Source organism: Cynocephalus volans, chromosome 5 (assembly GCF_027409185.1).
Source record: "Cynocephalus volans isolate mCynVol1 chromosome 5, mCynVol1.pri, whole genome shotgun sequence".
Taxonomy (NCBI): domain Eukaryota; kingdom Metazoa; phylum Chordata; class Mammalia; order Dermoptera; family Cynocephalidae; genus Cynocephalus; species Cynocephalus volans.
The window spans coordinates 46,858,274-46,871,188 of NC_084464.1; the positions used below are offsets into that span (position 1 = coordinate 46,858,274).

Consider the following 12,915-nt stretch of genomic DNA (forward strand, 5'->3'; position numbering starts at 1 on the left):
TTCTCTTCCGTCTTCTCCTTCCCGCCGGCGTCACAATACCTTCCCGCCAGCGCGAATCGCACGCCAATCAGCACCGGCTCCCTGATCCTGGCCCCTTAGCAATGCAATCCATCCAATCCCCGAACGCCCCGTGTCCTCAGCAAACCTATCAGCTCTCTGTGCCGGCTGAATTAAAAAAACTTCTCTGGCGAGCTGCCTTCCTTTTGTGTCTCATCCTTTAACTGGTGCTGAATTTTATTCCTTTCACTAACCAACTGATATTTGTACATCACATATCATCTCTGGAGAGGACTGAAAACCAAATGATGGCAGTTTTTGGATTGGTAAATTTGGGGGTGGGGTGGTAAGTTGTGGTCAAGTCCTATTGCAAAGCCCATGATCTACGAGCAACATGGGCGTCAGCTGAAATTAAGTATAGCTTGGGTCCTTAAGTACAACAGGAGCCCCCCAGCCGCCATTCTGCCCCACTACAGGGTGTGGTGGAGGAAGGAAGAAGTTTAGGTTCAGCCGGGAGGATCCGCCTCTCCACTAAGCCCCGCCCACTCCAGTTTCTCTGGCAGGACCCCGCCCACAAGCCCACGCTTTTGCTCCAGCCCCGCCCCTGCCGGCATTGCCCCCCCCCCGCCGGCGTTGGCCCCGCCCCTGCCGGCGTTGGCCCCGCCCCTGCCGGCCTTTTCTTCCTTTGGGAACCGCTTGGTCTTGGGGTGGCGGGTTGCGGCTGGCGCCTGGGTGAGCCCGCTGCCGCCCCGTCAAGGCCAGTTCCGGAGTCCTCCGTTTCTTCCAGCCTCGGGGCCAAGACGCGGGACAGCGCAGCACCCGTGCCCCGGCATGGCGACCCCAGACGCGGCGCCCCTTCGGGCTGGGAGCGCGGGGCCTGCGCCCTGGGCGCAGCTGGAGGCCCCCGCTCGCCTCCTGCTCCAGGCGCTGCAGGCGGGGCCCGAGGGGGCGCGGCGCGGCCTCGGGGTGCTGCGGGCGCTGGGCAGCCGCGGCAGGAAGCCCTTCGACTGGGGCCCCTTCCTCGAGGCGCTGTGCCGGGAGGAGCCGGTCGTGCAGGGACCCGAAGGCCGCTTGGAGCTGTAAGTCTTCCGCCCGCGGCCCCTCAGCAGTCAGGGAGGCAGGGGCGGTCGCTGCCGCCCAGTTATAGATGAGGGGGGCCCTGCCGCGCACCCTGTGAGGAGGGGCATTCTTCACTGAGCACCTGCTGTGTGCCCAGCAGTGCCGGACACAGAGGATACCACATGAGACACATGCCTTCTGTTGGGCGTACATAATTATAAGTGGAGTCAAATCGATTTTGATCGCATACTTCCATCTTTAAAAAGAATTGAACACGTACCTCCAGTATAGTTATACTTACCTATAAAATGTACACGTGTGTTTAAAAACATACATTATAAAGTATGCAAAAATAGATATTTAAAACAGATGTGCCCATACTGGCCATCTGCCAAAAAAAAGTAAATAAATAAATAAAACTAAAAAAACGTGATAAATGATGGGATAACACCTGCTAACCGTGGTGGCTTTATACTATGAGTTTCTCAAAGCATAATATACATTTTAAGGCAAGATCACTTTCCTTAAGGATGGTGCCTATGAATTCATATTTTTGTGTTCTTGATAATTCCTAGTGTTTTGGATGACTTTGAACTTTTTTTTCTTAACCTCTTTATGTGGCTGACGAAGAATTCCTACTAGGAGCAGACGTATCGGCTCTGACATTGTTATTTGGTTGTGCTTCCCATACTGATGTTACCTTCAATCTTCAGTTTCTTTACAGGCATCCTTTTAAGCCATGTGTCTATTTTTGTGATGATTTGTTTTGTTAAAAGCATTCATACAGTATGCACAAATGCACTTAACTAGTGCAGTTATCTAAAATACACAGAAAATAAAAAGCCAGTGAGGTGCCACCTTCAGCCCCTATTGGTTTTGGCCTTCCACTCTTCTTGGATACTACTCCTCCAGAATGGGCTAGAGACTGGTATATTCAGGGCCATCCTATATATTAAATGTTTGTAATGCTTAATTTCTTTTCTTTTTTTTTTTTTGAAGATGACCGGTAAGGGGATCTTAACCCTTGACTTGGTGTTGTCAGCACCACGCTCTCCCAAATGAGCTAACCGGCCATCCCTATGTAGGGATCCGAACCCGAAGCCTTGGTGTTGTCAGCACTACGCTCTCCCAAGTGAGCCACAGGCCAGCCCCTTGTAATGCTTAATTTCTTAATATTTTATTTTATTTTTGGCAGCTAGCCAGTATGAGGATCCAAACACTTGACCTTGGTATTATATGGCCCTGCTCTTATATTTTAGATAAATAAGTAGAAATAGAAGTTCTAATATTTTCTTCCTACACTCCACTTTGAATTTCTTTCAAGACATGGGTCAGGAGAACTTGTGTGAACCCCTAAATAGGCGGCTATAGAAATGTTTGTCTAGCTGTCTGGCTTTTTCTGGATAAAGTAGGGGGAGGTCAGGGGGCTTAACCTAGGACCTCTGGATAGAACTGTATTTCAGTACAATTGATTTCCTTTGTAATCCTAGGTATTTTATTTAATGCATTTATCACTCTTATTCCGATAAGGGGTCCATGGCACTAAAAAAGGTTAAAACCCCTCGGGAGTATGGTCATCCCTCTCTACCACCAAATATCCTCCCACCACAAATTAATCATCTTTTTAATTTTGACTCTAGTTTTCTCTCTCACATAATGTCTGTTTTCCACAAAGAAATAAAAGTTTGGTTTCTTTTCCCTCCCTCACATCCCCAGTGCCTTTGTGCATGATGACAAACAGCCCCGCATAGGCCCTACAGGGGCCTGGTGGGTGGTGGGCTAGATGCACCCACAACTTGCTAGCCACACCAAGCCTCAGAACACACAGGAGGATTTGGATTTGTGCCTCAGCAAAATTATAGACTGCTACATTGCATCATGGGCTTTTGGAGCACTAGGAAATAGTGTTAAATCAGAGAATGTTGGATGCTTGCAGGAGGGAGCATTCATTCTGTTCCTATCCTGGGGCTCCAAAAGAAAAGACTCTTAGCCCCCTGTCTGCCTCTTTGCCTCTGTGAATACTGTTTAGAAGCTGTAAAATGATATAATGAAAGGTTATTACCTGATTCCTTGTTTCAAGCTTCACCTCTGTGAAGCACTCTGCCCACAGCAGCTGTTGAAGATCTCTGCACTTATTCTCAGAGTATTTTTTTTTTTTCCTGACCGGTAAGGGGATCGCAACCCTTGGCACAGTGTGGTCTGCACCACGCTCAGCCAGTGAGCGCACCAGCCATCCCTATATAGGATTCAAACCCGTGGCCTCGGCGCTATGAGCGCCGCACTCACCTGAGTGAGCCATGGGGCCGGCCCCTCAGAGAGTTAATTCATTAATTAAATGCGTACCCAGGGCCTGCTGGCACTGTGCTGGGTACTTGGACACAGAGGAAGGAGACACTACCTCTGCCTTTCAGGAACTCACAGTTTGGTGAAAGGAACATGAGAGCTAGACAGATGAGTAGCCCTGAGAGTTCCAGGGGATTGCCAAGAAGGGCCACAACATCTGGAGTATTATTATTATTATTATCATTTTTTTTGGAGTATTATTATTATTATTATTATTTTTTTTTTTTTTTAAAGATGACCGGTAAGGGGATCTCAACCCTTGGCTTGGTGTTGTCAGCACCACGCTCAGCCAGTGAGCAAACCGGCCATCCCTATATAGGATCCGAACCCGTGGCCTTGGTGTTATCAGCACCGCACTCTACCGAGTGAGCCACGGGCCGGCCCTTGGAGTATTATTTTTATGCAAAAGTTGGGAAAGGACTTTTTTCTTTTTTTTTACATAAAACAATCATGGATCTATCGTAGAGTAGGTTTCAACTTGAATTTTTGAGCTGAAATAGGAGATGTCAAAGAGGTCAAAGAGCAGGGCTTGGGTATAATAGATGCACAGTGAACATGTATGGATAACTCATGCCGCCCCCCTGTCCATCTACACTGACTCTTGCAGGTATTGCCTCCCAGCCTTCATCTTTCCACTGCCATCTAGCCTTCAGCTCTGCTCAGTCTGCCCTATGTTCCCTTCTGGAAGATGCTCTAACTGCTTTCTTTCCTCTGCTACTCAGGAAACCACTGTTGTTGCGGTTGTCCCCATTATGCCAGAGGAACCTGATGTCCCTGCTGATGGCTGTTCGGCCATCACTGCCTGAAAGCGGGCTCCTCTCTGTACTGCAGATTGCCCAGCAGGACCCAGTCTCTGACCCTGATGTCTGGCTCCAGGCCCAGGGGGAGATGCTGCGAAGGGACCTAGGGTTTGGGGTCTCCACTGAAGCAGCCTCCCCACTGTCCAAAAGGTGCCAGAGACAGCTCCAAGGCCTGTGTAGGCAGCTGGGCCAGGGGGGCAGGAGGTTGAAATTGCCCAAGGCTCCAGACCCTGAAGAAGAAGAGGAGGACAGGGACTCCCAGCAGCCTAGGAAACGCAGAAAGGAGCCAGAGGAAGAGCCTGCCAGTCCTGGGGAGAGGGCCCCCAAAAGGTTCCGGTGTTTGGAAAGGGAAGAAGAGGAAGAAGAAGATCATGGGGAAGAGAGGCCTGAACATGAGTCATTAGAATCCCTGGAAGATGGAGGAGGTACATCACCCATTAAGAACCAGCCCATCATGGGAACAGAGACCAGTGAGGCTGGTCAGAGTCTGGAGGATGCTCAGGGCCCAGCTGAGAGCTTGGAGTTGCCCAAAGCTATCCAGGTACTAGGGTAGGGAGGCTGGATTTAGAGTGAACTTTCAGGAGTGGAGGGTTTATCCAGGGCAAAGGCTGGTTGGGACACTGTTTCCCAACTGGGATGACTCCGTAGTCCATGGAGCAAGAGGGAGGAGAGGGAGGTTGAGGCAATGTAGCCTCCATTCCACATACTCTAAAGGAGGGGGTAGGAAGGGAGTTATTGGAGGTGGTAAACACTTGTGATCTATATGGGGTTTAGCATGGCATTAAAGGGATGGGTGGGTGGAGGGGAATCATGCCAGTGACCAGCGTACACTCCCTGCCCAAGGCTGGGGTCTACCCCTATTAGGGTTGGATGCAGAGAAGACAATTCTAGACAGCTGGATTTCACACGGGCCTTGTCTAGTTTGGATTCTTAGGTATTTTTCAAGACATAGGCTTCATGTTCTTGGCTGTCTTGAATTATCTTTGCCACTAGTTCCTACTGACCAGGGGCCTTCTCAGGACAGGGAGCCGGGATTGGGCTTGGAGCTGTCTTGTGGGGGTAGGGACTTGACAGTGACTGGACTCTCCTCCGCAGGACCAGATTCCCAGGCTGCTGCAGCTACTGAAGACCTTCGGGGAGGTGACTGGCCTTACCCTGCTCACCATAGCCCTTCTTCCACCTTCTGCCCCGACCTCAGCCATGCCCAGGGAAGCCCTAGTACAGTGAGGCACAGGCTGGTTGTGGGAGGTGGGGTTGAAGTGAAGGTCTGAGAACAGTCGCTGTAGGGAGTTTTCTTGGCCCAAGTATAGACATGCTCTCTAACCCCAGGCAAGTTCCTGTCCTCTGGTAGAAACTTCCAGGATCTCAGCCACTTCCTCTACCAATTGAAAGGTGGCTTCAGTGACTTGACACCAAGGACTTGTCCAGCTCTAACATGGGATTTGCCTCCCCAGGGGTTGGAGGGGTTGGAGGACACCCCCCCAGCTGAGCTGCAGCTTCTCCACGAATGCAGTCCCAGCCAGGTGAGTCCAGATGGACTGCCTCGCCCTAAGGTTACATGCTCTTTCCCTCACCTTTTTCCATTTAAGCTTGTTTCCTTACCTCATGTGAGAATTTTGTTTCTGTTTCTCAGGGATAGAGTAGGGGTCACCCTGAGTGGTTTTTTTTTTAGCCCTTGGTTCCTCTCCCTACGGCAGCTCTCCAGCCTTACCTTGCTCTGGGGTGTCTGCCCTGCCCCCTCTGCTGCGCAGTTGGCTTGAGACAGCCTAGCAGAGACAGGCTGAGTGTCCCTGTGTCCTCCCTCCTACTGTGCTCCCTGCCTGGCGCTGTCAGCAGATGGACCTGCTGTGTGCTCAGCTGCAGCTCCCCCAGCTCTCAGACACAGGTCTTCTGCAGTTCTGCACCTGGCTGCTGGCCCTTTCGCCAGATCTTGGCTTCAGCAATGCTACTGTGCTGACCAGGAGCCTCTTTCTTGGACGGGTAGGTATACTGGGAAGTACTGGGAGTGCCAGGACAGTGGGGAAGAGCATCTAGGGCCTCAGAAGGGTGGGGCTAAGGAGAGGGGGTTTCCATCCTTGAAGGTGGCTGGCCTGTCTGGGCAGCCTGGGCAAGGAAAGGATGCCCACTCAACTGGCAGGGCATGGACCCCTGGGCCATCTACCCACATGACATCTAACTCCTCCCTCTTGGGCCCCAGAACCCTTACAGAAGCTGATCAAGGGGCTGTTGGGGATTAGAGAGCTGGAAAGGTGAGCTATGTGCCTTTTCCAAATGGGTCTATTTAAGTCCTAGATAAAAGAACTTGTTTTTTTCCCCCTGTAACATGTATCACTATGTGAAATATGATACATTGTATGTATCTGATAAACATTTATTGAAGGGAAGAAGAGATAAATTAGTTTTTTCCTCCCTGTTGGTTGTAGATCCTCTCCCTGACTGCCTCAGCCTCCCGTCTGCTCATGACTGCCCTGACCTCCTTCTGTGCCAAGTATACCTACCCTGTCTGCAGAGCCCTCCTTGGCCCTGTGCTCCAGGCCCCAGGCACAGGTAATTCTGGAACCAGCCCCAGGCCTGGTAGCTCTGCCCTCTCTGTTCCTAGCACCCTTTACCCCAGGGTGGCCCTGGCAGTAGTTGGGTATTCAGTGGGTAAAGATGCCTGTTGCTTCCCTGATGATGCCCCTGTAATGGCCTGGGCATTCTATTATTTCATAGTCCCATCTTCTGCCATTTCTCCCTAGACTTCTCCATTCTGCTTTCCATTACTCAGGTCCAGCTCAAGTGGAGTTACTGTGTTGCCTTATGAAGGACGAGTCCCTGGAGCCAGACACACAGGTTCTAATGCTGTGGTGAGTGTGCAGGCCTCCATGCTGTCCTCACTCTCACCTTATCCCCCAGGCCAGGCCTGCTCCTGGCACTCGGGTTAGAGCCAGCTGCTCCAGACTCTGTGCCTCAAAGATAGTGCATGGCACAGCCAGTGCCCTCTCTCAGTTGCCTGAACCCAGCTTATGCCTTCAATCCTACGGGCCCATGCAAGTTGCCATCCCATGTACCTTCCTGAGCCCAGGCTTGCACTCTTCCCCAATTCTGCCTCTGCCAGTTGTGAGGGCTGGCTTTGTGCCAGGTGCCTTGGAGAATGCAGAGAAGAGGCTGGTGGTCCCTGCTTTGAGTAGTTCACAGCATAGTTTTAACATGGCACAATGGTTAAGAGCACTGGCTCTGGAGTCAGAAAGATATGGTTTCAAATCTCAGCTTTGCCTTTTATTTAAGTGTGTGAACTCAAACAAGTTACTTCATCTCTCTGACCCTCAGTTTCCTCATATGATGATATTTATTTTGTAGGATTTTTCTAGATATTAAATGTGGTGATGCATATAACAAGTTCAGCACAATATTTGGCATCTAGTAAGTGCTCAAATATTTGTATTAAACTTGAGTATTAAAATTGGAGAGTCAAGGTACAGATGTGAAACAATGAGTAAGACCTCGTTGGACACAGACATGAAATATAAAATGCTAAGGATAATATGAGAAGGGAACAGCCGCAAAAATAATAACAGCCGCCACTCATTGAGCACTTTGTGCTTTAGATTCTCAGTCTTTATGCAATCCTGTGAGGTAGGTGCTGCCGCTGCCTTAGAGATGGAAAAACTGCTCAGAGTGGTTAAGGGACTTGACACAGACAGCAAGTGGTAAAGCTGGGATCAAATCCAAGTCTATCCACCCTAGAAGCCACCCTGTTTCCACTGTAGATGCTGCCTTTTTAAACAAGGCGAGGACCGTGCAGTGGAACAGGAAGTGCAGCTGGAGTGGACGTGGTGTGGGCTCGGCTCTGTGGGGAGGCTCACCTCCTCTAGGAAGTCTCACGCATGTCAGCTCACTCCAGCATCCCCTCTTCTCTGTCTTCCCCTTTTGTTCTCAGGATGCACTCTTGACTCTTGGTCAATTTTTAGGAGACCTTCGTAGATCACTACCAAATCCTTTATTGTCAGCTCCAGGGGATTTTGGGGTTGTGACCTTCCTGGCACATGTATCGGCTCTGCAGCAGTGGCTACTGGGGGTGCTGCCAGCATCAGGGGGACTTTGACTATTCCTCTATTGGCTGGGGATCTTGGATGTCCCCAGGGCCTTGCCCTGCTATGGGGAATAGCAGCAGTGGATATCCAGGCTTGGGTGGGAGGCTGGATTTTTCTCACCAGGGCCTCTGCCTTGCAGCCAGATTTTGGAGCTTCCCTGGAAGGAGGAGACTTTCTTGGTATTGCAATCACTATTGGAGCGGCAGGTGAGTAGGCTGCCTTGGGGAAGAGTGGACAAGGAAGTGCTGCATGGCTGTAGAGAAGCATGAGCTCCTGGATTTCTGAGTCCTTCAGTGATGGAGAGGCAAGCAGGACAGCTGTAGCTCAGCAGGGCACCCTGTGGGAGAGCCCTGTGCCTTGTAAGGCCTTGCAGCACAGAGCTGACCATATGGTCAGGGGAGTCAGTACACCTCCACTGCTTACCAGCTGTGGGGCCCTGGGGGAAGTATTTTTTTTTTTTTGCGGCTGGCTGTGCATGGATCCAAACCCTTGACCTTGGTGTTATAACACCACTTCTCTAACCAACTGAGCTAACCGGCCAGCTCCGGAGCAAGATTTTTTGATGTGTGTGTTTAAATTTAATTTTATCTTGGAATAGGTAATAGATTCATATGGTCACAATTTTAAAAGCTCAAAAGGATAGAGTGAAAATATTCCTCTTACTCCCCCAGTCATCCAGATTCCCCTCCCCAGGGCTAACCAGTGTTACTAGTTTGAAGGGAACTCTCCCAGAGATGCTTCATATATATATATTTTTTATATATATATACATATATATATATATACATATATATATATACACACATATATATATATATATATAAAGTTTAAATTTACTTCTCCCTCTTCTTTTTATGTAGATTGTAACACATTAAGCTCAGTGTTCTCTGTACCTTGTGGGTTTTTTTTTTTTTTTTTTTTCTATTGAGACAGTGAACTCTAATGTACTTTGCTTTTTTTACTTAGTAGATTTTGGTGATTTTCCATATCAGTACCTAAAATTCTGCCTCATTTGTTTATATATTAGGTAATTGTCCTAGCCTTTATGCCTCAGTTTCCTCATCTACAAAAGGGGAGTTATAACACCTACCACATAAGAATGGGGTGAGGTTTAAATGAGATAATTGGCATAAAGTGCTCAGAATGGTGCCTGATGCATAGTGTTTATTAAATTATTGTTATGAAGAGCTAGGTTATTATGCTGACAGTGCCCCTCAGGACTTCTTGATCCTTTATATCTTTAACAACTTGGTCCTAACCTGAACCTTTGGAATGGTAGCCATCATTTTCTGAGACCTGTGTGTCAGGTTTTATGTGCATTATCTCATTTAATCCTTTTTACAGTCTTCAGAGTTAAGACATTATGAGCCCCATTTTACAGATGAGTAAACTGAGGCTTAGCTTGGGTAAGTGACCTGTCGAGGGTCCCCAGCTGGGAAGTAATGGAGTTGGGAATAGAGCCTAGGGCTCGTTGAATGAAGAGCCCAGGCATTTCTTGTGATACTGCTGTATATCCCAATGTATACAGGTGGAGATGACCCCTGAGAAGTTCAGTGTCTTGATGGAGAGGCTCTGTAAAGAGGGGAGGGCAGCCACCACCTCCATAGCTTATGCCAAGCTCATGCTGACCGTGATAACCAAGTACCCAGCTAATGTGAGTGTTGGAAGGATTATGGGGGCTGGTTCTGGCAAGGCTGCTCTGGGCCCGCCATGAGGGTGTACAGATATGTTTGCCAGGGATAAAACCCTGAGTGTTAGCCATGGAAACCACAAGTTCAAGCCCAGGCTTGGGAAATGGGACTGCTTAGGAGTTCATTAGATGCTTCTTTGGGCCAGATGCTTTGTGGAGCATTGGGAAACCAACAGTGACCATATTGCAGTCCCTGCCCTTGAGCTGACCTTGTCCCCCAACCCCGGGCCAATGAGAGGGGAAAGATGTGATACACAAATAACTGAATATCTGGTAGGAGCAGGTGAGAGGTACGCACAGGGCATTTGGTGATAAAGGAAGAGGAGCAACTAAGCCTTGTTTGTGGTTGGGAATTGGGACAGCCTTTCTGACTCTTAAAGAGTGAGTGGTAGCCAAGAGCCAGAGATGGGGGAAAGGACATTCCAGGCAAAGGATATAGTGTGGACAGTGAGTGTCTGAGAGGATCTGCAAATAGTTCATTGTGGGCTGGGGCCTAAAAACATGACAGTGGATGGTGGTAAGGGATAAGGTTAGAGAGCTAAAGTACTAATAAGCTAACATGAGCGGTCCTCAAAAACTTAATGGTATTGTCTTTTAATTACATTTTCCATGAACTTTTTGAAGTACTCTCATACCTCCCATACCCCTGCTATGACTCAGGCACGGTTCTAAGCCCCTCACTTACATGAACTTGCTAGTTTATTCCACCTGTCAGTCCTAGGAGAGATGCTATTATTAGCTCCATTTTATAGATGAGGAAATGAGACTCAGAGGGGTTAAAGTAACTTGCCCAAGGTCACACTGCCAGAATTCTTAGCATTTTGTTTTTATTTATATATATATTTTAAAAGATCCTCTCATACATTTTTATTTACTTTTTTTTTTTTTTTTTTTTTTTTGGTGGTTGGCTGGTGCAGGAATCCGAATCCTCTCTCATACACTTTTTTTTTTTTTTAGGTGACTGGCTGGTATGGGGATTCGAACTCTTGATCTTGGTGTTATAACACCACACTCTAACCAATTAAGCTAACCAGCCAGTCTCTAGTAGCATTTTATGAAAGGCCCTGTAGGTCATGGTGAGGGGCTTTGGCTTGGACTTCATCTTGAAGGCCAGTTGTTCTTAGCTATTGGCTTTTTATCCTTTTCTTGGGGGTCACAGGTCCATTTAATGACTTGATAAAAGTTGTAGACATTCCCAGGAAAATGGGAACATGAACATGCATCTGATGCACAATTTCAGAGGGCTCCTGGATCCTCTGGAGACCTATAGATCCCTGGAGAAGGACCAGCAATGTGAGGCATCAGGAGTCATCCAGAGGCCTCCAGATGGGGAGTGACTTGGTGAGGTTTGCATTAAAAAGAAGCCCCTGTCTTCTGTGAGGAGTGGGGATTGGAGAGTGAAGATACAGGGCCTGAGACCTGTCAGAAGGTTTGTAGCAACAGGTCAGAAAAAAAAAAAGTGTAGTCCAGAAGGAAGGTGGCAGCCAAAATGGAGTGTCTCTGAACCTCAGTTTCTTCATCTGTAAAATGGGAGGGTTGTGAGGATTATATGAAGTAATGCATATATATGAAGTGTGTATATGAAATAATGCGTATAACAAAGTGTTGCCATGTAGTAAGCACCCAATAATTGTCAACTATTATTAATGTGGCCAGCTTACTAAGTTGTGCAGCTAGTATTTGACTCCAGGTCCATCTCAATCCATGGTTAACCATGGAGAAATAATAAGGTTAGATTATTCAGGAGTCTCTTCATCCTGCTCCTCTTCCTTCTCCTCCTTCTATTGTCCTTATGTCCTGGCTTCCTCTCTCCTTCCTAAACAGAGATTAGCTGCTGGAGTCCTGACAAGATTCCTCCTTTTCTCTAGATCACTGAGACCCAGAAGCTGGGCCTGGCTGTGGCCCTAGAGCCCAACACCACCTTCCTGAGGAAGTCTCTGCAGGCTGCCCTGAGACATCTGACTCCCTGATCATCTACCAGGAGACCACCCAACTGGAAATCCATCACCAGCTTCCTGAAGGACATTTCTACTGTCACCATCTTGCCCTGACCCCTTGCCTGGGAGTAAAGACTGAGCCTGGCCATCCCAGGGACCAATTGCCTCCCTGTGCCAGGCTGCAGAGAGGCCATCTTGGCCTCCCAGCCAGCGGGGGGCTCCTGGGCTAAGAGGACTGAATGCACTATATTTTCACGGGCTGAAATAATTTATCCGTGGTATTTAATAAAGAGTAGGAAGTTCAATAATGTGTTATTAGAAGCAGTGCTTGCCTTCCCATTAACACTGGGTATTAACCCCACCCCCTCCACTCCCTCCTCAGTGACAAGGGGCATCTTTTTTCTGGTGAGGGGAAGGTTGTAGAATGTTAGTACTGAAGTTCATTCAGTCACATTCTGTGGGCTGGATCATGTGTGATACCACCCACCCCAGCCCTATCAGAGCTGCCTATTGAGTAGGTGAGGCATGCAGCAACCACTGAGCAGGGGGTAGGTGGAAATGGGGGGCTTAGGTGGGAGTGACTCAGTCTGGAGTTGCAGCATGGTTTTGGGCGGATGACATTTGAGGAAGGTTCTGAAGGGTTGCTGGGGTTACTGTGGCCTGAGAAGAGGATTTAACCCATTGGGCAGAGGAAGGGGCAGAAAAGACACCTTATGGGTGTGCAGTACATCTTTGTATTCCTATAGCACCTAGCTGTCTGCCTTGTCCATAGTAAACACTTAACACAGATGTTACCGAATCAACTATCAAGTGAAAGTGCACTACAGTACCTTCCCAACTCTTCCCCACCTCAGGCGTTGTGGCGACAGGAACAGAACTTTCTTGACCACAACTTCCTCGAAGCCTCGAGTCCCCCTTAGAGCGAGATGATGAGGGAGAGAGGTCAGGTCTAGCAATAAAGCCTGCTTTTAAGAACAGAAGCTGGTGCGAAGGGCAGGAGGAAATGAGTTTTGAAG

The 12,915-nt window shown here is 48.5% G+C and overlaps 1 protein-coding gene across 6 annotated transcripts; it reads left to right on the forward strand.

Annotated features, from left to right (window-relative positions):
• The first annotated feature begins 696 nt into the window (after positions 1-696).
• FANCE (FA complementation group E) lies at positions 697-12,190 on the forward strand. Of its 6 annotated transcripts, none has more exons than XM_063097273.1 (10): positions 697-1,076; positions 4,122-4,740; positions 5,295-5,339; positions 5,654-5,722; positions 6,033-6,179; positions 6,623-6,746; positions 6,967-7,045; positions 8,412-8,478; positions 9,801-9,926; positions 11,831-12,190. In XM_063097273.1, the coding sequence occupies exons 1-10, from the start codon at positions 829-831 to the stop codon at positions 11,930-11,932; spliced, it is 1,626 nt and encodes a 541-aa protein (XP_062953343.1). In that variant the 5' UTR covers positions 697-828; the 3' UTR covers positions 11,933-12,190. The 6 variants fall into 6 exon arrangements, with proteins under 6 accessions (XP_062953343.1, XP_062953344.1, XP_062953345.1 ...); XM_063097274.1 differs by having other exon boundaries at positions 6,036-6,179; XM_063097275.1 differs by having other exon boundaries at positions 6,096-6,179.
• The last annotated feature ends 725 nt before the right edge of the window (positions 12,191-12,915 follow it).